At 35.7% G+C, this 24,262-nt stretch overlaps 1 protein-coding gene across 1 annotated transcript in view; it reads left to right on the forward strand.

The window, feature by feature from the left end:
- CDC73 (cell division cycle 73) overlaps positions 1-24,262 on the forward strand; it is a 145,842-nt gene that overhangs the window by 86,427 nt on the left and 35,153 nt on the right. The window contains exons 11-13 of the mRNA XM_011934210.1: positions 1,849-1,906; positions 10,486-10,521; positions 10,815-10,902. Of these exons, the coding sequence (XP_011789600.1) occupies positions 1,849-1,906; positions 10,486-10,521; positions 10,815-10,902 (182 nt within the window). The remainder of the gene's footprint in view (positions 1-1,848; positions 1,907-10,485; positions 10,522-10,814; positions 10,903-24,262) is intronic.

Here is a 24,262-nt window from a genome sequence, read left to right on the forward strand (position 1 = left end):
TGATTTGAATCCAGCCAGACTCGTGGTTAAATATGGACAGAAGATGTCTGCATATATGCGTGCTCATTGTTTTTCTGTCTCATTTTCTATGTTTTTCCTCTTAAATCACATCCCCACGAGTCAGTATTTATATACTAGAATAGGTAAGTAATATGATTAGTTTACTCTTATTATATAATGTCTAGTTGATTCTTTATATAGGAGCTAATGTTTCTTTTAATGGATTCCTATTTAATGATTATCCCCTGGCTTCTGATTTTTTAAAAATCTAAGTGCAGTTCAGTTCAACTAGCTGCAGTGCCCAGAGCCTACTATGCTCCAGGTACTGAAATTACAAAGAATAAAAATAGTTATATCCCCTAACATAAACTTAGAGACAAATATAATCAGAAGGTTCCCCCACATTGTAATGATGTTAAATATTTGATGTGCTCTCCACCTTAATTATGACTCACTCTTTTTTTTAACATTTAAAGGTTTACCTGAATGTAATATAATTGGAGGAAGACCATATCATAAGTACACTTGATAAATTTTTAATGAATAAACATCTGTGAAACCAGCACCCGGAATGACTCAGTAGTAAATACACCAATATATATTAATAACTAAATGCGCAATAGTGAGAACATTGGAAAAAAGGATATTTTGCTGTTCTCAGGTGTCTTTTTGTTTGGTTGTTTTTTTTTCTTCTTGGAGTTTTTGCCACCTGCCTGCTCCTGCGACTATTGTTTCTTGTTATAAAGAATGGTTTCTGTGACGTTCTAACTGAATACTAGGAATACCACTGTATTGAAGTGAAAGTCTTTTTTCTCTTGTACTCATTTTTATAGTCATTTATTTTTTAAAAACTGCTATAGGATAGCCTGCTATTTCAAACAATTTTACCATGTTTGCTGTCTCAAATTTTGAAGAGAATGTAGTGTAATTATAATTAGTATTTAGCAGTATTTCTTTGGAAATGTTCTTTGTGACACTAATATTGATTTTAATTTTTATGTATTTATGTACCTCCCCTGATATTTGTCAAATTTCCTTCTGTTATGTACAACTAAAGTCTTTATGAATTCATAGTTAGGAAATTTACACTTGCAACTTTGTATAAAGAAAAATGTATTATGAAATATCACTGTGAATATGATTGAAACTATTGCACTAAAAACAGACATTTTAAGAATCTTAAGCATTTCAGAGGCATCTATCCTTGAGTATATAATTGATATACTTCAACCCTTAGCATATTTCCTTGTACATCTTACATTTTCAGTAATTATCGAGGTTTGTTATTTAGTTTTTAAGATACTCTCATCTGCTCTTAATTCAAATGTAACATCTCTTCTTTATAAATGTGATTTTTCCTGAATATTTTAAAGGCATTTAATTATTTGAAATGTTTATGTTTTTTGAATACTTTCCAATATAACGTATGTTAGGTTTTTTTTTACCAGGAGAGTATATATCATTTATTTATTTTGAGATTGTTTAGAGAAAAAAAGATTGACTTGATTTTAGAATAGGCAGTGATATTTCTGAGAATATTAAAATTGTCAGCAGTTAAACAAATCATTTAAAAATATTACATGCTTACAGTAACTACTCTGTAGTAACTAAGTTTGTTTTACGCTAAAGATGTTTATTATGATCTCATGACTAATAGCATAAAAGATCAGGAGAGTTTTCTTTTTTTTTTTTTTCTTAAACTGTAGGTCATAACATGTTTAGTGGAGTAACCAATTGAGTGAGAGAAACAGAACAAGAGACAGAGATATGAGATTTCTTTGCAATAATTAAAGTGTTTATCATGTAAAGAAACTTTGATCTTATATATCAATTCTTATTCTTTTAAAGGAGGGTGCATCTGCACGGAAGACTCAGACTCCTGCAGCCCAGCCAGTACCAAGACCAGGTAGAAATATAAAACTTTGTTTTTTGCTTTCTTTCAAAAGCTCATAATAGTGCAAGTTTTTTGGTATGTGTATAATGCTTTGAACAAATTTAAATTTTACTTAAAATACATTGCAAAGTCATGTTTCTTTAAAGACTGTCAGTACTGTTTAAGCAGATCTCAAAACTGTGATAATATACATAAAACGCTTGCTAAACTTCAGTCAGCATCATTAATAAATCTTCATGTTTTTAGCAGAAAGACATAAAGAAATAAAGTGAAGAACATGTTGAATTATTTATTTTCCTTATAGTGTATTAAGCAGCTGAGCTGGATTTTGTAATATTCTTTATTGAAGTAATGTTTTCCCCGATTTGATTCACAGGTCATTGATAAAATGGGTTATAAAACACTGTTTTTCAATAATGAAGTTTTACTATAGAACATTTACTTGAATAAATAGGTATAGTGAAGACTTAAAGAAAATTTTTAAGAAAATGTTTTCATTTTGGTTAAGATATTAGAAACATGTTTTAAAACATTTTTAAATGTTTAAAAGCTATTTATATATATCCATCCTCATCAGGTAGTATGTACAGATGTGATTTTTTTTCCTACAGCAGTACAGAATTATAATTTTAATAGAATAATATTCAGCTTTGATGCTTAGAACTTCAGATATCTGTGTTGAACACCTAAAGTTCTGTATCATTTTTTAAAAAATGTGTTAAGCAAAGGTAATATTGAAGTTATTTTAGAAAAATTCTTCCCCCTATTCCTAGTACCTAAAAAGACTGATCGTTATAGATATTTAGATACCAACCCTATATTTATTTTTGGTCTTTTGGGTTTGTTTTTGGTGTTTGGTGTTTGTTTTATTTTTACGTTTATTTAGCATAATTTCAGTGCTAGGCTATACCAGCTGTCCCCCCCCGGCCCTTTTTTATTTTTTAAAAAAATAACCTCATCAGTGCTGTTGAAAGTTAGTATGAAGAAAGAAAATAAGGCATTGAAAAGACACAGGCAAGAACTTAACTGGATCTTCTGCATAAATTTTACAGTATCAATAGTGCAGATTTGGATATCCTCTTATTCATAGTATGTACACAGGCCAATTCTAAAATTATTTAGATTATGAATATTAAATATTTTCTAGAGGCACGTCAAAAGCATGGTACATGGGGCTTATGTTGGGATGGTTTTGCAGGGTGATTTCCCTGTGTCCTGTATTCGTGCTCCTCTTAGATGTGGCTAGTATTTCCTTTTTTTGTTTTTGTTTTTTGTTTGACAGTAGGTTTGTTTGAAATTTTTGTCATTGCTGTTTTTAGGTAGGTGTGGAGAAGAAGAGTGCTCTGTCAGCCTTGTTATACTTAGACTAGACTGGATGTAATTGATTAAGATGACAGGACTAATTTTCAGTAGAGATGGTCATACCAGAATCTGTCATGAGAGTATAAGAACAACAACTAAATTCAACAAATATTATTTGAATTTCTATATAGTAGGCTCTTGTCTGGAAACTAAGAGAAGCTGAAGGAGCTTTTTACAGGAAGAAAGAAAAAAGTGGAGGAAATAGGGATGGACAGATGGGGTTGGGCCCAAAGAATACTAAACATGAAGTACAGGAAGATTGTGGAGGCAGTTGAATCACAGATAAGAGAATTGTTTGTTTTTCTTTGGAAGGGAGGGATGGGAGGTTATGTTTGTCAGAAATGGAAAAAGGAGAACAAGCCACCACCTGAGGATTCTAACTTGGAATCTGTGATGTAAATTTTTTTCTATTTCATATTTTCATAAAATAAGTTAGTACATAAGGAAAGGGCTGGGGGAGGCACTGATATCTAGACAAACCATTTTGTTCAGATGTGTCTTATGATAAAATAAAGTTAAAGGGACTGGATTTTACTAGCCAGTTATGTGGCTAGGGGAAGATCATGTGTGTAAAGTAAGGGGTCCTAAGTCTTTTCATCTCTTAACGTTCTAGCCTACTTTTTCAATTGCTCTGCTAAAGTGCACTGGGGATTAAACCGATTGAAATTAATCTGAACGAATGTCTCATCATATGTCAGATATTCTAATACCCATCCATGTGAACTTTCCACTTTCTCCTCCCACTTACTGCTCCATACCCATACATCCACATTTCCTACCCACTATTCTAAAATAATTAAGATTTTTGCTGTCATTCAGCAATAAGACTTGATTGGAATGGATAGTAGTAGTTTGAAGTCTTTATTTGTCCTAATTAGTGTATTTTATTTTGCTGCCAAAATGTTAAATGCATCTGCTTTTGGGGGTACAGCCCAGTTTTGAAGGGATATCATTTAATATTTGACATGTACACTAGTATTATTTCTTTAAAATCTGAAAAATGTGAGTATCCAAAATATATATGGCCACTGTAAGAAGGGAGATGATAGAAGTGTAACTGTTATATGTTGGGTAGAGTTTGGATAATTTGGAAATGGGAGACTGACCCACCTATTCTTTCCTTGAGTGAGATACCAAGGGTGGAGTTCTGTTTTTGAGCATTTACAAATTTTTATTTCTCATTTCATCAAATATTTATTTAGTGCTGTTGTGCCAGGCAAGTCTCTGGGTAAATTTAATGTTTTAAAGTGTTTACAGTTAAACACTTTAAACATCTAAAGCTCTACCAATTTCTAACCTCTCAAAATTCATTTAGGGAATATAACTAACAAGAGGCACATGTTTTCCAGTGAATTCATAAATAAAAGCATTTGAAAGTATCGAGGGAACCAGCTCCCAATATTTCAACATAGGTTCTTTTTATTTTCCCTAAGTGTCAGCTGGTCTGAGAAATAAAGAGAAAGGGTACAAAGACAGTAATTCTATAGCTGGGCCTCCGGGGGTAACATCACATATTGGTAGTTCCGTGATGTCCCCTGAGCCGCAAAACCAGCAGGTTTTTATTAGGGATTTTAAAAGGGGAGGGATATATGAACAGGGAGTGGGTCACAAAGATCACATGCTTCAAAGGGCAATAAAGATCACAAGGCAAAGGCAAGATTAGAATTACTGATGAGGGTCTGTGTCCTGCTGTGTATTTCTTGATAAAACATCTTTACAGAAAACAGGGTTCGAGAGCAGAGAACTGCTCCAACCAAAATTTACCAGGCTGTAATTTCCCAATCCTGGTAAGCCTGAGGGTATTGCAGGAGACCAGGGCGTATTTCAGTCCTTATCTCAACCTTATAAGACAGACACTCCCAGAGCAGCTGTTTATAGACCTCCCCCCAGGAACGCATTCCTTCCCCAGGGTATTCCTTGCTGGGAAAAGAATTCAGCGATATCTCACTTACTTGCATGTCTGTTTATAGGCTCTCTGCAAGAAGAAAAATACGGCTCTATTCTGCCTGACCCTGCAGGCAGTCAGACCTTGTGGTTATCTTCCCTTGTTCCCTGAAAATCGTTGTTATTCTGTTCTTTTCTAAGGTGCACTGATTTCATATTGTTCAAACGCATGTTTTACAATCGATTTGTACGGTAGTAGTCCTGAGGTGACGTACATTCTCACCTTACAAAGATAACAGGATAAAGAGATTAAAGTAAAGACAGGCATAAGATATTATAAGAGTATTATTAGGGAAGTGATAAATTCCATGAAATCTTCATAATTTATGTTCAGAGATTGCAGTAAAGACAGGCATAAGAAATTATAAAAGTATTAATTTTGGGAACTGATAAATGTCTATGAAATCTTCACAATTTATATTCTGCTGCTGCGGTTCCAGCTGGTCCCTCTGTTTGGGGTCCCTGACTTCCTGCAGCAGAAAGGCCATAGTTCTGGACTTCACTGTCTTTCCTTTTTATAGCCATATTGAATTTCTTGCACATATCCTTGTCTTTCTTCTCTCCTTTCTTAATGTATACACCATCTATACTTCACTAATTCATAGTTCTTTTGAGATGACTAAGTGGCCTATGGTACTAGTTTATGTGCTTAATACCATTCATGTGAGATTGAGAGAGTGAACTAGTGGCTGTATATTTTATACAAATTTATTATGCTATTCAATCATGTTTTATAACCTAGCTACTGTTTGGAGTACTTCCCCTCTCATCCCATAGTTTTAAATCTATGTGCTAATGCTTTCCAAAGTTGTGTTTCCAGTTCAAACTTCTGGTATCTTATATTAACTGTCTGTGTAACATTTGGATTTGCCATAGGCATTTTAAAACTAATTAAGATAATGTTTTCCCTGCTATTTTCCTCAAGGTCTCTTACTCTGTAGTCTTCTCCTTTTTCATAGAGTGACACCACCATCGACTTTGTTTCTTAAATCAAAAATTTGGAAGTTACTCTTTATTCATCACATTTCCTTACTCCTTTTCTGTTGGTGGGTTCTGTCAGATGTACCTTTTCTGTATTCCAAATTTATCTATTTTTCTTTATCTCCACTACCACAACTCAAGTAGAAACCATCATCATTTCTCTAGACCAGTGGGTCTCAGTGTGGTCGGCTGCCTGGTGTCAGCCCATGACCTTTTTATTTCCGGTGCCAACAAAATAGATACAGAAATTGAGGGTAAAATAGTGTCATAGCATCTGAGTACGTTATCATCTTTCTAGAAATTCATTGTTATTATATTTTATTCAGTTGACTTTGAATTGGAAATAAAACAAAAACTCAACCACACATGGTTTGAGTAGCACCATTGTTGACTGTTGTAATAGTCCTAACTGAGCTTTCTGCTTTCACACTTGTACCCTTTTTGATCCCTTGTCCAAATTGTTTTTTTTTCTTCCAGACTTGTGAAATGAAAATAAAATCTTGTCACTTTCTAGCTTAATAGTTATAGGACTTTCCAGTAGCACTTAAATGTAAACTTAATATTGCTTAAAAGGCCCTAGATTAATTGATCTCTGCATGTATTTGTAACCTCATCTCCTGCCATTCTTCCTTTCTTCCCTGTGGTCTACACATTTGCTTTGTTTCAGTTCCCTGAGTGCAGCAATTTCTTCCTGCCTATGATATTTGCCCACATTCCTACCTCTTATCTGGACTGTTCGCCTACTTGTTCTTGGCAAGTTGGCTTGTTTTCATCTTTCAAATTTCAGCTTAAATGCCACTTTCTTTGAGAAGCTTTTTGCATTCTATCTAAAGCACACTTTTCTGCCAGTATACACTCATTTTGTTCCCTTAGTATATATTCCAATTAGATTATGTGTTTGGTTGCATTTTTGTTTATGGTCTGGGCTCCCCTACTCTGCTGAAAGCTCTTTGAGGGCAGGAATTACTTCTGTTTTATTTGCAGTTTAATAATAACTTAGCAGCGATGCTTATACATAGGCTCCGAATGAATGTTTCTTAAGAATCTAATTTATTTGAAATCAAACAAAGCAACAGTAATTTTTCTTATGATTTATTCTCAGCTTGTAAATTGGCAATTAGCACACTTGCTTGAGTAGTAGTAGAAGTAGTAGTAGTAGAAGCGACAGCAGTTAGCATCTACTGTAGTTGCAGGATTCAGTAAATGGTGAGTTTGTGCTAATACCTGGTTAAGGACTTTAGCATGCATTATTATTTTTTAAATTCTCACAGCAATATCAAGATATAGAAACTATTATCTCTTTTACGATTGAGGAAGCTGAGACTGAGCAAAGTTAATCAACTTGTCTAGACAGTGGCAAAATAAGGATATGAACTAAAAATCTGAGTACAGACCTTTGCTGTTGATCACTCTGTCATACAAACTCCTTATGTTTCTCTCCCCCTCCCTCTTTAAGATCAAGCTTCTCATTGACATGTTCATCACAGTGTCTCAGTCAGGGTCCTTACATACTAGAGAACTTGTTTATATTCATTTGCAGTTTTTTTTTAAACTAAACCTCTAAACTTTATTTTTTTTTATTTTTATTTTTATTTTTTTTTATTTATTTTTTTTTTTGGAGACGGAGTCTAGCTCTGTTGCCCAGGCTGGAGTGCAGTGGCGCGATCTCGGCTCACTGCAAGCTCCGCCTCCCGGGTTTACGCCATTCTCCTGCCTCAGCCTCCCGAGTAGCTGGGACTACAGGCGCCCGCCATCTCGCCCGGCTAGTTTTTTGTATTTTTTTTTAGTAGAGACGGGGTTTCACCGTGTAGCTCAGGATGGTCTCGATCTCCTGCCTCGTGATCCACCCATCTCGGCCTCCCAAAGTGCTGGGATTAAAGGCTTGAGCCACCGTGCCCGGCCTAAACTTTATTTTTAACATTTATGAGTTTTTTTATTTTGTCTTTTTCTTACATTGGGTCTTCTCGGCCTTGAGTTTAGTAAATGTTTGCCTAAATTCCTGAGGGCATTTGTGGATTTCCTCACCAAATCCAACAGTACTTCAGTCAGAGATTTCTTCCTTGCCCTGTCTTTCTTCTTCCCTCTCTTCCTCTCCCCTGCTTTCCTTCCATCTGTCCATCACAGATTTATTTCTTGAAACCTCTTTGTTTTTTTGTAGTTCCCTTTATCATAATAGAAACTCCTGTTTCCTGTTTGTCCATCCTGTTATCCCTTTATCTCTCCAACAAATGCCAAATATTTACCGAGACTGTATTATATTCCAGATGACACTATCTAACCAATCAGATTTATCCATGACCCTCCATTTCTCTAATTGATTTAAGAAAATTCTAGTTTTTTTTCTCAGCAAGAAGATGAGAAAACCGTAATAGTAAAGGCGTATGTCTCAGCATGTATCTGTGTATGTAGTTATGTGCTTTCTGTGGCTCGAAGATCATACTACTGAATCCTATGATAGTTTATCACAATGAGAGAGCTATACAAAGGATTACAAAGAATTAGTTAAAATGTAGCATTTTGCTTCTTTTTAAATAAAACGTTTTCCGAAAGTGTGTGTGCTGTGTTATTCACTTTAAAGATGGTATCCGTTTTTAAGAACTAACATTCAATTAGAATTTTAAGTCTCCTAAATTTTTCTTTATTTTTGTCATTTAAAAAACAAAACTCGATCATGGCATGTGGCACATTGAGTTATTGTATGGTCAAATACTGAGAATAGAACTTGCAGCACTTTTTATCCTAAGATGTATTGATCTTGTGTTAGGTTATTATTATCATTAATGTCAACAAATATTTCTGTGCATTAAAAGTTCATTGTATATAAACATAGTACGAAGATACGGGCCAGGCTCAGTGGCTTACCCATGTAATCCCAGCACTTTAGAAGGCTGAGGTGGGAGGGTAGCTTGAGCTCAGGAGTTCGAAATCAACCCTGGGTGACAGAGCGAGACCCTGTTTTTGTTAAAAAGAACAAAAAAAGATAGGAAGATTTGTGTATTTATAATATAATCACAATCAATCATAGGGTCATTTTCAGATAATATAGACCTTCACATATACATGACTGATTACCTGTAATGCTGTATTTCTCACCTAAAAAGAGACCAGAAACAATTTTTAAAAGAAAGAAAAAAAATAAAATAAAAGGAATCTTTTAAACTTAGCTCTCAATAACTACTTTTACTTTTCTTCCAGAGTGGTTAAGCGTATTCACACTTTGCGCAGTATTGTTTGCTCTTACACTCTGCTTTCCCATTTATTACAGTGGTAATCAGCTTATTATGAAATTATTTCTTCTCTGTCTCTCTCTTTTTTTTTTTTTTTTTTTGCTAGACCTGAACATCCATGAATGTAGATACTCAGTGCCTAGCATTGTAATACAGTAGTCCCCACTTACTAACAGGGCATACATTCCAAGACCCTCAGTGGATACTTGAAACCAGGGAGGGATAGTACAAAACCAGATTCAGTCAACCAGAACATGTTTCTCTTTATGTCTCCCATAAATATAATGCCTTTTCCATCTTAACACTGTCATTCACTGTGACTGAAACTTTCGCAGTTTGAGGTACAAAGGCAAAAATAGCATGAATTTCTTTTTCTTCTTCACAATTACACGGATGGTAGATTCCTTGTTTTTATTGTAGATGTTAGCAACCTCAGGATGTGATTTTATTTTATTTTTTTCTTTTCTTACTAAGTAGAGATTTTCACCTTTTCACCTAAGGGAAACACTTAATGTCCTGTCTTTGGTAGTGGCATATCCAAATTGTCAGCCTTATCACTCTTGCACTTTGGGGCCATTCGTATGTAAAACAATGGCCACTTGAAACAAGAACTGTGATAACAGTGAGGGAGATGTAACTACTGAGTGACTAAAGTGTGGGTAGTGTATAGAGTGTGGGTGTGCTGGACAAAGAGAGCACTCACATCCTGGGTGGGGCAGTGTGAGATTTCGTTATGCTCCTGAGAAAGATGTGCAATTTCAAATCTTGTGAATTGTTTGTTTCTGGAATTTTCTCTTTAATATTTTCAGACCACAGTGGACTGTGGTTAACTGAAACTGTAGAAACAGAAGTATGGATATTGCATATTCACTTTCCTTTTGACTGCAGATTGTTGAATAATGCATTTTAATATTTTTGTCAGAGAATGTTGAGAAGATAGTAAGTTGTAAAATACGTCTTCTGATTTACAGTTAGTCATATGTGAATACAAATAATTTAAAAAATACCCCTTGTAAGTTTGAAAGTAAGAATATGGTTTTTATGACACAGAGTTGTGATTTTTTTTCTTCTTTACAGTTTCTCAAGCAAGACCTCCCCCAAATCAGAAGAAAGGTGAGGTTGTGAATATGATTTTAAACTTAACTTTTAAAAGTAAATGATTGCAGAACCAGGCCTGAAACTTTCCTTATGCAGCTGTATCACATGTTTGTGCTTGGTATCCATTCTCATTTGTCAGAGCTCAAGCCACATTGATTATTAATTTATTTTTTAATATCCACTGGCTTAAAATATTTTTTAGATCAAAAGAGTTAAAATTACAATTTATAATCTTTTAACTTATAGTAGGGAAAGTAATTGTAATTCCTAATAATATATTTTCTACCTGTAAAATTTTGTCTTTATAGGATCTCGAACACCCATTATCATAATTCCTGCAGCTACCACCTCTTTAATAACCATGCTTAATGCAAAAGACCTTCTACAGGACCTGAAGTAAGTAATTTATTAAACTATCCTATTCGTAGGACATTGAGATATCATTGGAAAATAGTAGTTACTGAATCAGTATTACTTATTTGGAGAAAACAAAATTTCAGTTTCTGTGCTATAGGCCTTACACATAGTATGAAACATAATTTTTCAAAACAGAATATATTCTTTTATATTTGAATTCTTTAGGGAAAGTTACAGAAACTTCTGGCTAAAGTCCTAATGAAAAAGGATACTATCATATTAACTTTTAATATGAATTGTTTTCTTTTGATATTTTTCTCTGAGAGAGCTTGAGGAAGTTCTAAAACTTCCTCAGTTCAGGTTCTCTCTGAATATTAGATGTTATACCCTAGTGAGAGTAAGTAGGTGGATAGGTGGCGGGCATAGTTATTTAACCTAGATAGCAGTGAAAGGTAAAGAAAATGAAACCTATAAATGATGATAAAATTTCCACATGCTTAACTTAAAAAAATTTTTAATGTCTGTTTTCCTTCCTCATTTCCTTATTAAAATGAATACAATCACAGTTGTACCCAGTTTGTTCTAATAAGCATGCATCATGGTTATTGGGCACAAAATAAATCTCTTCCATTCCCAACCACTTTCAGATTTAAAATTTAAGTAGTTTACATATATTTTCCCATAGCATTTCTTCTGTTAATGAATATGAGTAGACATATCACTTTTAAATATTGTGACTATTTTTAAGTCTGTTTACTACTTCTTGGATTGGCTATAGTTTACAGAAGAAAGATGGCAATATAAAAATTGTTTTAAATAAGCTTCAGTGATATATACATTAACAAGGTTTAAAATGAGCCATGTTTAAGTGATTTTCAGAATGCTATCAAGTTTTTTAGACACAGTGTTGCAAACAGTTTTTCCTCAGTAGATTTTTTTTTTTTAGCCATCCTCATTGTTAAAATGGGTGACTATCTTATATATTCAGCTAAATACCATTGACTGATGTAGGATTTTAAGATAGTTCCTTCTATCAGAATGCATTTTATGAAATAGGGGATAGAAAATGCAGGAGCTCAAAAATTGTAATACATACTGTTTCAGAGGATAGAGAAATGCTGTGATCACTAGTTGGAGAGAAGGGGGTTAACTGTATTCTGCTTTAATATTTTCATAGTATTTGTTACATTTTCATGGTACTTCTTACTAAACAAAAGCTGTCAAATTTTCCTGTTGTGTTACATGTATTATTTAATTTTGGTGTTTGTTAGGAATTTGGACTGTTGCTCACTAATCTTAATATGGTTTTACTTGAAGTGGTACTGGCTTAAAGGCGTGTCCTTCCAGAGTGATTTGTGATTGCTCTGCCAGGTACTTCAAGAATATCTCAAGCCTTGAGTTGATTTTTGTGTTAATTCTTAACGTAAGGATTTCTAGCCCGTCTTTGAATCAGACCCGAGTGACATTGGACCCTGGCTGACAAATTATCCGGGAGCCCCTTTTCTTCCCCTCCTCCAGAGGTAGATCAAGATGGATACGCTTCCCTGACATTTGATTGGAAACAGTTTTTCCCTCTAGTTTAATCTTTCATTGATTGTGTGACTCTTCTGTGGCTCTAGTTCCAATTCCTATGTGGCCCTAGTTCCAGTTCCTCTGTGTCCTTTCCCTATGTAGTTGGTAAAAGCCAATTCTCAGTACTGCCTACACTTTCCTCGTGGGCAATGCCTGTGTACTTTATTAGTCCTCAGCATTTTCTTCATTTGTAGCCCATGACTGTTTTCTTTCTAGTCAGCATTTCAGGTATATGTTACATTGTATTTAGCATTTCCAGGTGTTTATGTATAAAGTTCCAGTTTCAGTAATGTAGTATACCAGATAGTATAACCCATTTTAGTAGGAAGTTGTTAGTCTGCCAAATGTAGCGAATTTCTTAATTCATGTTTCATAATTGTTTGAGTTGTACCTGAGGGGAATTAAAAATGCAGACTATTGACTGGGCACGGTGGCTCACACCTGTAATCCCAGCACTTTGGGAGGCCAAGGCGGGTGGATCACGAGGTCAGGAGATCAAGACCATCCTGGCTAACATAGTGAAACCCTGTCTCTACTAAAAATACAAAAAAAATTAGCTGAGTGTGGTGGCGGGCACCTGTAGTCCCAGCTACTTGGGAGGCAGAGGCAGGAGAATGGCATGAACCTGGGAGGCGGAGCTTGCAATGAGATGGCGCCACTGCACTCCAGCCTGGGTGACAGAGTGAGACTCCATCTGAAAAAAAAAAAAGCAGATTATTTTATAAGCTGTTTGGCCACTTAGCTATAGATTGTTTGCAGTTGGGATACACTTGACATTAGAAATAAATTTTATGTTTTTCTAATCAGTGATGTTGATGCCTTAACTATGAGACAGGTTCAGATGAATTTAGTAATAACTCTCATTTGGGGAGATTGATGTGTATATTGAGTTTGTTCTTTCAACTAACATCTACAGAGCAATAACTAAAAAGTAAATCACTCTATAGATGAATGTACCACAAGCCCAACCTTCTAGGCGCTCACATGAGAGTGGCACTGGTTTGTCACTAGTTGCAGCTGCTGAGAAATGTGTTTAGCACTTGTTGTAAAACTCAGTTTCAATGCCTTATTCTAAGTACAGTGAAAAATATACTGTCTTTTGACTCTGCATATTTGAATCACATTCTGAAGATAGGTTCAGAAACAAATTTGACCTCAACAGTTAGCCTTTTTTTAAAAGCTTTATCTAGCTTCTCTCACAAATTATGTGCTATTAGTGAGAATGTATATAATAGTGATTTTTCGTAATATATAAACAACTTGAAATGTATTGTTTTCTACAACTTGAAACCTAAAAATGATACACAGTATATCTAGTTTGACCCACTCTTATTCCTGAACAAAAATACAGATAGATGAAAGAAACTTAAAGTCTATTTTAGCCTTAGGTTACCCTCTGCCATTTAGTTGCAGAGCAGGAAATACAACCAGGTCTCCTGATGATCAGTTTAGTAGTGTTATTATTTGTACCGTGGAGATACCTAACAAACATTCAGATTAAGAAATTAAGTTTTTATACAATTATATGGAAATTAAGCAGCCTGGTCCTAAATCACTTTTGGGGAAAGAATGAAATTAACACAGTTTTTTTTTTTTTTTTGAGACAGGGTCTCTGTCACCCAGGCTGAAGTGCAGTGGTGTGATCTTGGCTCTCTGCAACCTCTGCCTCCTGGGCTCAAGCAATCCTCTTGCCTCAGCCTCCTGAGTAGCTGGGACTACAGGTGTGTGCTACCACACCTGGCAAATTTTTGTATTTTTTGTAGAGACTAGGCTTAGCCATGTTGCCCAGGCTGGTCTCAAACTCCTAGGCCCAAGTGATCTGCTCGCCTTGGCCTCCTGAAGTGCTGGGATTACAGGGATGAGCCACCATGCCCAGCCTCAAAAAATTCTTTGAAACAAGTGAAAACAAAGATACAGTGTACCAGAATCTCTAGGACACAGCTAAAGCAGTATTAAGAGGAAAGTTCGTAGTGCTAAATGCCTATATCACGAAGTTAGATCTCAAATTAACCACCTAACGTCATATCTGGAGGAACTACAAGAATAAGTGCAAACCAGTCTCAAAGGTAGCAGAAGAAAATAACCAGAATCAGAGCTGAACAAAATTGATATGTGAAAATCCATACAAAAGATCAGTAAAACCAAAAGTTGGTTCTTTGAAAGAGTAAGATTAATAGACTGCTAGCTAGATTAAAAAGGAAAAAAAGAGAAAAGACCTAAATAAACACAATCAGAAATGACCAAGGGATATTACCGCCAACTGCACAGAAATACAGAAAACCCTCAGAGACTATGAACACCTCTGTGCACACAAACTAGAATACCTAAAAGAAATGGATAAATTCCTAGAAACGTACAATCTCTCAAGATTGAATTAGGAAGGAATTGAAATCCTTGACAGACCAATAATGAGTTCCGAATTTGAATCAGTAGTAAAAAAAAAACCCTACCAACCAGAAGCCCCCCAACCCCAAACCAGACAGATTAACAGCTGAATTCTACCAGATGTGTAAAGGAGAGCTGGTACCAGCCCTACTGAAATTGCTCCAAAAAGTCAAGGAGGAGAGACTTCCCTAACTCATTCTGTGAAACCAGCATCATTCTGATACCAAAACCTGGCAGAGAGACAATTTAAAAACGAAAACAAAAACAAAAAAAAACCTGCTGGCCAGTGATGAGCATAGATGCAAAACTCAACAAAATACTAGAAAATCGAATCCAGCCAGCACATCAAAAAACTAAAACACCCTGATCAAATAGGCTTTATCCTTGGGATGCAAGGTTCGTTCAACAAATGCAAACCAGTAAACATGATTCATCACATAAACAGAACTAAAAAAATTACATGATCATCTCAGTAGATGCAAAAAAGGCTTTCAATAAATCCTAACAGCCCTTCATGTTAACCCTCGACAAACTACCCATCAAAGGAACATATCTCAGACTAATAAGAGCCGTCTATGACAGTCCTACAGCCAACATCATACTCAATAGGCAAAAGCTGGAAGCATTCCCCCGAGAACCAGAACAAACTAAGAATGTCCACTCTCACCACCCCTATTCAACGTAGTACTGAAACAGGAAAGATTCCTTTGTCTCCCTCACAGAGCATGCAATGGGGGTGTGGCTCGCTTCTTCAGTACCCTGCTGCTGAAACCTCTAGGGGAGCATACCAACGGGCAGGCTGTGGGGCTCAGACCCCACAGCAGTGTCTAGGGGTGAATGTTTACAGCTGAAGCCCCAGTGGACATGTGTTACAGGATGCTCTTTTGGTTTGCCCTATAGGTGACTTGTGTTAACCAGCTCAGACCCTCTACCTTACCACGAGGACAGAGGGATTGCTGTATCGCAGGGTTTCTTACCTTGGTATATTGGAAGAATCGGATCACATGTGGATTTGGAGAATGAGTGCAAGGTTTTATTGAGTAGAAGTAGCTCTCAGCAGATGGGGGAGCCAGAAAGGAGATGGTTTTCCCCTGGAGTTGGGCCGCTGTGGCCAAACTCTGTATCGTTCTGATGGCCTGTCGGCCTGCTGGTGCCTGTTGGTGTGCTCTTGACCACCAGGAGCTTGCTTGCTGTGTCTTCTTCCGCCAGTGTGTTCCTCACAACGTCCAGCTGCTTGTGTCGTCTTCTGCTGATGTGCTCCTCTTGACGTCTGGCTGTCTGTGTGTGTGCCCACTAGGGTCAGGTTTTTATAGGACCTGGATGGGGGTGTGGCGGGCCAGGCTGGTCTTGGAAAATGGAACATTTGGGTGTGAGAGCAGAAGTGCCTGTCCTCATGTAGGTTCGTGGGGGTGGAGCCCTAGCCAGGGACCAGGCCCTCTTCTACCCAGCGCTTGCCTTCTCCCATTCCATATCATTTAAAGGGACCATGCTTTTGCTTTCCCAGTACTCCTGTATCAGTACTGGAAATACTAGCCAGGGGACTCAGACAAGAGAAAGAAAGAAGGAAAAGACATCCAAATAGAGATGCTTTCTATCTTCGTAGATGATATGATTCCATACTTAGAAAACCCCATAGTCTCTACCCAGATGTTCCTAGCACTGATAAACAATTTCAGTGAAATTTCAGATACAAAATCACTGTACAAAAATAAGTAGCATTTCTATACACTAATGTCCAAGCTGATAGCCAACTCAAAAATGCAGTCCTTTTCACAGTAGTCACACTCCCACATGCACATACACGCACACACAAAACACCTGGGAATACAGCTAAACCAGGGAGGTGAAAGATCTCTAAAACGAGAATTACAAAACACTGTGAAAGAAATCAGAGATGACACAAACAAATGAAAAAACATTTCATGTGCATGGATAGGAAGAATCAATATTATTAAAGTGGCCATACTGCCCAAAACAACTTACAGATTCACTGCTGTTCCTAGCAAACTGCCAAATTTCATTTTTTTCAGAAATTTGAACAGACGATTCTAAAATCTGTATGGAACCAAAAAGGAGGCAGAATAGCCAAAGCATCCTAAGCAAAAAGACCAAAGTTAGAGGCATCACACTACACAATATCAAACTATACAACAAGACTAGAGTAACCAAAACAGTATAGTACTGGTACAAAAACAGACACACAGGCCGGAACAGGTTAGAGAATCCAGAAATAAAGCTGCCCACCAGCAACCATCTGCTTTTTGACAAAGGCGACAGGAACAAGCAGAGGGGAAAGGGCTCCTTAGTCAGTGATGCTGGGATAACTAGGTAGTCAAATGCAGAAGATTGAAACCAAAACCCTTCCTTTCACCATATATAAAATCAACTCAAGATGGATTAAAAGACTTAAATGTAGGACCTCAAACTGTAAAAACCCTAGAGAAAAAACAGGGCATGCCATTCTGGACATAGACCTTGGTAAACATTTTATGACGAAGTCTTCAAAAGCAAATGCAGCAAAAACAAAAATAGACAAATGGGAGCTAAACCAAAAAGCTTCTGCCCAGCAAAGGACGCTGTCAACAGAGTAAACAGACAGCATACAGAATGGGAGAGAATATTTCCAAGGTGTATGCATCTGACAAAGATCTAATACCCAGAATGTATAAGGACCTTAAGCATAAACAAACAGTCCCATTAACTGAGCAAAGGACCTGAACAGACACTTCTCAAAAGAAGATATACACATGGCCAACAAACATAGGAAAAAAATGTTTAACATCACTAATCATTAGAGAAATGCAAATCAAAACCACAATAAGATATCATCTCACATCACACCAGTCAAAATGGCTATTATTAAAACATTAGAAAATAATAGATCTTGGTGAGGTTGCGGAGAAAAGGGAATGCTTATGTGCTGCTGGTGGGAATGTAATTTACTTCAGCCACCGTGGAAAGCAGTTTGCAGATTTCTCAAAAAACTTAGAACTACCATTTGATCCAGCAATCTGATTATGGATATATACCTCGAGGAATATAAATCTTTCTACCAAAAAGACACATGCACTCTTAGGTTCATTGTGGCACTTTTCACAATAGCAGAGACATTGAATCAACCAAAATTCCCATCAGTGGTGGATTGGATAAAGAAATCTGGTACATATATGCCATGGAATACTATGCAGCTATAAAAAAGAACAAAACCATGTCCTTAGCAACATGGATACAGCTGGAAGCCATTATCCTAACAAATTAACATAGAAACAGAAAACCAAATACCACAAATTAACACAGAAACAGAAAACCAAGTAGACACTGAGTACATGTTGTACACAAAGAGGGAAACAGAAAACACCAGGGCCTACTTGAGGGTGGAAGCTGGGAAGAGGGAGAAGATCAAGAAACTACCTGTTGTGTACCGTGCAGATTACCCTGGGTCATGAAATAATTTGTATGCCATACCCCAGTGACATGCAATATACCTGTGTAACGAATATACTCGTGTGACAAACCTGCACATGTACCTCTTGAACAAAAAATGAAAGAACAGCAAAAGAAAGAAATTGGGTTTTATTCTGGCCTTGACAGTAGCGTGATAATAATCCAGAACAAAACAAAGTCTTCTACAAGATTCAAGGCCTAAGTCAGCATTAGAATAATTATATTTTGTAATCTGAATGCTCTAATGTTGAAAATTTCCTGTTAAAAATTTTACTGGAAAACAGTTTTATTCAGCAACATAATTAATACCCAAAAGAAAAATGTGAATGCTCTGGCTTCTTTCTCAGTAAAGTAACAATGATAACCTTTTTATTTTATTTTATTTTTTGAGACAGAGTCTCGCTCTGTCACCCGGGCTGGAGTGCAGTGGTACGATCTCGGCTCACTGTAACCTCCACCTCCTGGGTGCAAGCGATTCTCCTTCTGCAGCCTCGAATAGCTGGGATTACAGGCACGTGGCACAACGCCTGGCTAATTTTTGTATTTTTAGTAGAGATGGGGTTTTACCATGTTGGTTGGGCTGGTCTCAAACTCTGCGTGCATTGGCCTCCCAAAGTGCTGGCATTACAGGCGTGAGCCACTGTGCCCGGCTTAATGATAACTTTTAAACAAAGAAAAGCCCCTTCCCATCCAAAAAAACTATACTGCTTTTGACTGATTCAAAGTGAGAAACCAATTTGCAGTATTTGTGGATTTCAAATTTCACTAAATGTAGAATTGAATTTTAAGTGCCTCCAACTTAAGTAGCTTTCTTTACAAAATCTAGGTATCCTGGCACATCGAAGTATATTCATACCTGAATTCTTTTAAAAAAAAAATTTTAGTACTTTTGAATGACAAAATATTCATTGATCTTTTATTTTTTTTTCATTAATAGTATGGCTTTTATAGTAAAGTTTAGTATTCTGGCAGATGTGAGTTTTTTTATTGCATATGTCATCTGATGAGATTCCTCAAATAATTTACAATTGTGTGAACAAGATATACTTTTGGTCCTTGAAATCGATTTGATAATACGACAGAAACTGTCAGACTCACAGAAATGGATTACATTAACTGTTTCTAAAAATTGTTTAGTTTTTGTATGAGCTGTCCACCTTTTAGTCAATAAACATGGTTTTTCATGATTTATAATCTGAAATATATGCATTTTTTGGTGATAGTTTCTGTGTCTTGCAGTCTGTCTCTAGTCTTTACAATTAAATTATGATTTCCTCAGAGACAAGGGCTTGTTATTTTATTGTTACTTGTAGCTACATTGTTTAAAACTGTTAGCCAAATAATGAGTACTAAGTAAATAAAGAAAAAGAAAAAGAAAAGGCTGAGGGAGCACATTGAGACGAGAAGATTGGAGGATGGGGGACTTGTATACCTGAAATTTAAAGTTTGATTTTGCGTATCTGTGTTTATGCAACCTATGAATTAATTTATTACATTTATCTCCAAATTGAAATACCTTTTGTGATATATAGTAGTCATGTCCACACCTGGGACTCGATTTTCGTTCCCACGAGGCTTCATTACACTTGGTATTGTCTTGTTTTTTCGTTTTGTTTTTTGCATTTACTGTATTTTTTAACCCATTTTATGATTTGTGAATTTGGCATTATCCAATCTCACAAATTTTAATAATTGACAAATTTTTAAAAAATAGATATATTTGGCTGGTTATACAAAATTTACAATAAGTTTGTGGAATGTTAAAAAAAATGTCTTTTCATTCTGCATTCTCAAGAACCTTTCCCGTGTTGTTCATCTGCATGTAGTACAAATCTAATAAACACTGTTTTATAGCAGAAAATAGTGAATAGTGCAAGAAATCACAAAGTAAATTTTAGTGTCATTCTCTTTTGTTTACTATAGAGAAACCAGACAAACAGACTACATTCTTAGGATAGACCATACCTGATGTTTCTTACAAGTTTAAAACACTCCCTTCATTGTTGAACACCTCATTGCAACTGACATCTCCCCTACAGTTTGAGTCAGCTGGAGGCTTTGCTATGTAATTAATGCATAATTGAAACCTCCTCCACACAATTATGGTACTGGCTGTAACTCATAGCTCAAGTTGGCATAGATTCTATTTGGTTTTATGTAAAATTGAGGATTCTTTAGTTTTGTATCCCTTCAACAAGTAAATGAAGGAAAGAAAATAAAACCCATCCTAACGAACAAAATTAAGATTATATTACGGAAATATTTTTAAAAATACACTTTACATCTATAAACAGGATCTTGAAAGTTGTTTATTGGAACTGTAAGGTTATTTAAAATAAATGATTGGGTGTAACTTCCTGATTTTGGCCATGTTGGCAGCCACATGGGGCCGAGTTCCAAAGAGGAGAGATTGTGCGCAGAAGGAGCTCAAACGCTATGTAGAAGGTTCTCCTTATATCGGCCAAATACTAATCAGCACAGGCATGTGAGAAAAACTACATGAGGCCTGGGAAAAAGTCACCAGGAAAGAAACAGGCAGAAAAATTACCGGAGCGTAGACTGGACTGAGAATAGTACTTGTTCCCAACAGCCCCAGGCAATGCAAAATGATACAGCCACTTTGGAAAATAATATGGGAGTTTGTTTTCTTCCCATCACATTGAAAATATTACTCCACTATCTTCTAGCTTCCTTTGTTTTGATGATGAGAAGTTAGTTGTTAGTGTGATAATCAGTCCTATGAGGGAAATCTGTTCCATGTGGTTATTTTAAAGATCATTTTAAATTTATCTGCTGTAGCTAGATGTGGATTTCTTTTTTATATATCCCACTTGGAATTTGTCAGAATTAAATCTGCATATTGGTGTTTTTCATCAGTTCTCAATGTCTTGGCCGTTTTGATAATCTGTGAAATATGCATTTTTTTTTTTTGCATATGTTCTGTTCCCCATCCCCCCTTTTTTCTCGCCTCTTTCTGGAACTGAAATGAGACATACTTTAGATCTTCTCATTCTGTCTTCCATGTTTCTTAAATGATTCCATTTTCTATCTCATTTTCTCTGTTGCCTGCATTTTTCATCAGTTCGTTACTTTTAATTTATAATTGTCTATTTCTTTGGCCACACCCTAATCTGATCTTAAGCCTATCCTTCGCACCTTAAACTTCAGATATTTTATATTTCAGTTTTTGTGATTCTATTTAGTTATTTTTCAAACCATTATCTGTCTTTGTAATTCTTTTTTACTGTACATATTTGCAAACTTGGTTTAGTTCATAAGCCTTGGTTTTTGGTAATTGTAGCATTTGGAGTCCTTAGTCATCTTCCTTTGAATGTTGTTTCATACATGGTAACTTGTTTCCTTGTGTGTTTAGTTTTTTACTGTTCTTTTTTTTTTTTTTTTTGATTTACTCATTTACTGTTCATTTTCCTTGGAATTATTTTCTGTAGAAATTCTTTGATCTCCAAGTGAATATGGGAGAACTCCAGAGTAGATGTGCATCTGTGTCTGTTAAGCACCTGGGAGCATTACCAATCTAGTATAACTTTAAATTAAATTCTCTATTGGAGGTTTTAAATATCTAGATACTGTTGTTCTTGCTGCAAATTCAAATGAGGTCAGTTTTACCATTTGAGATATTTGATTTTCCTTGCAATTGTCAAATAAGGGTTAGGGTCAGGGTTGGGGTTGTGGGGGGAAGAGGGTGAAGAGTGAGTTTATTTCTAGTTTACCATTGTGTTGAACTTAACCCCAGCTTTATAAGGGAAGGAACTCTTATTTTCTACCTTGAACAGAATTTGGACTTATTTTCTATTTCAGGAGTGCAGTGAAATATGGTGAAAAACCAGGCTTAACTTTAATTGGTTTGCAAATCCAGTGGATAGCAGTCTGCAGTGTTGTTATTACTTCTTTGAGTTCCTCTCTTTTTACTTGGTCTTTGGCCTAAGTATTTTTTATACCTTGCTAGCTAGCTCAGATATACTTTTAAGATTTTTTTTTCTTTTTTCCTTTGTTTGTATTGATACATAATAGACCCACATATTTTGAGGTATATGTAATATTTTGACACATTCTTATGTGATGAATCAGGGTAATTAAGATATATACTACCTTAAACATTTATCTTTATGTTGGAAATATTCAAATTATTCTTTAATAGCTCTTTTGAAATATACCATAAATTATTGTTTACTGTAGTCACTCTATGGATTTATTGAAAACTAGGTCTTATTTCTTCTACGTGTATTTCTGTACCCATTAATTAACCTCTCTCTATCTCCTCCACTGCCCCACCCTTCCTGGTCTCTGATAACTACCAAACTGCTCACTTCGTGAGATCTGCTGTTTAATTGGTTTTATTTTGGAATTATTGTTGCAGTTACTTAGGGGATCTGTCATGTTATACCAGAAATAGAATAAAGTCATAGTTTCTAAGGGTCATAATTTGTTAGTGTTTACTCAATGCCATTGTTCCATATATATATGAAATATGCATTCATGCACATACATGTATGAAATATGCATTCATGCATATGCATATATGAAATATGCATTCATGCATATGCATTCATACATGTACATACCTGAAATATGTATTCATATATGTACATATATGAATACAATTGTCATAATTTCCAAATGGTGGTCTCAGAGCTCTTAGAAAACTTACATGGTTTTATGAAAACAGTTATTTCAGACCAATTTTTTAGTTCAACCAATGTTTTGAGAATGCTGAATGTTTTTTTCTATTGATTTAAAGATTTATTATGTTGCCTAAATTTATCTTTTTAACTTTTATCTTTAAAAAAAAATTTATTTCCACAAGTTTTTGGGAAACAGGTGTTATTTGGTTACATGACTAAGTAATTTGTGAGATTTTGGTGTGCCCGTTACCCGAACAGTGTATGTTGAACCTGATTTGTAATCTTTTATCCCTCACCCCCTTCCCACACTTTCTCCCTGTATCCCCAAAGTCAATTTTGTCATTTTTATGCCTTTGCATCCTCATAACTTAGCGCCCACTTATGAACGAGATCATTCAATGTTTGGTTTTCCATTCCTGAGTTACTTCTCTTAGGATAATAGTCCCCAATTCCTTCCAGGTTGCTGCAAATGCCATTAATTCCTTCCCTTTTATGGCTGAGTAGTATCCCATGGTATATATATGCACTGGTTTCTTTATCCACTCACTGATTAATGGTCATTTAGGTTGGTTCCACATTTTTGCAATTGTGAATTGTGCTGCTGTAAACGTGTGTGCAAGTATCTTTTTTGTATAATGACTTCTTTTCTTCTGGGTGGATACCCACTAGTGGGATTGCTGAATCAAATGGCAGTTCTACTTTTAGTTTTTTAAGGAATCTCCACACTGTTTTCCTTAGTGGTTGTACTAGTTTACATTCCCACTAGCAATGTGGAAGTGTTCCATTTTCACCTCATCAAATGCCAACGTCTATTATTTTTTGATTTTTTGACTATGGCCATTCTTGCAGAAGTAAGGTGATATTTCATTCTGGTTTTGATTTACATTTCCCTGATCATTAGTGATGTTGAACATTTTTTTCATGTTTCTTGGCCATTTGTTTATCTTCTTTTGAGAATTGTCTATTCCTGTCCGTAGCCCACTTTTTCATGGGATTGTTTGTTTTTGTCTTGCTAATTTGAGTTTGATGTAGATTCTGGATATTAGTCCTTTGTCAGAGGTATAAATTATGAAGATTTTTCTCCCACTCTGTGGGTTGACTGTTTGCTGACTATTCCTTTTGCCTTGCAAAAGCTCTTTAGTTTAATTAAGTCTTGGCCATTTATTGAAGTGTTTCAGGACTTAAGTCCTTGACCTATCTTGAGTTGATTTATTTTTATTTTTATTTTTTTTATTTTTTTTATTTTTTATTTTTTTATTTTTTATTATACTTTAAGTTCGAGGGTACATGTGCATAACGTGCAGGTTTGTTACATATGTATACTTGTGCAATGTTGGGGTGCTGCACCCATCAAC

The sequence above is a fragment of the Colobus angolensis genome, unplaced genomic scaffold (assembly GCF_000951035.1).
Source record: "Colobus angolensis palliatus isolate OR3802 unplaced genomic scaffold, Cang.pa_1.0 Scaffold132, whole genome shotgun sequence".
Taxonomy (NCBI): domain Eukaryota; kingdom Metazoa; phylum Chordata; class Mammalia; order Primates; family Cercopithecidae; genus Colobus; species Colobus angolensis.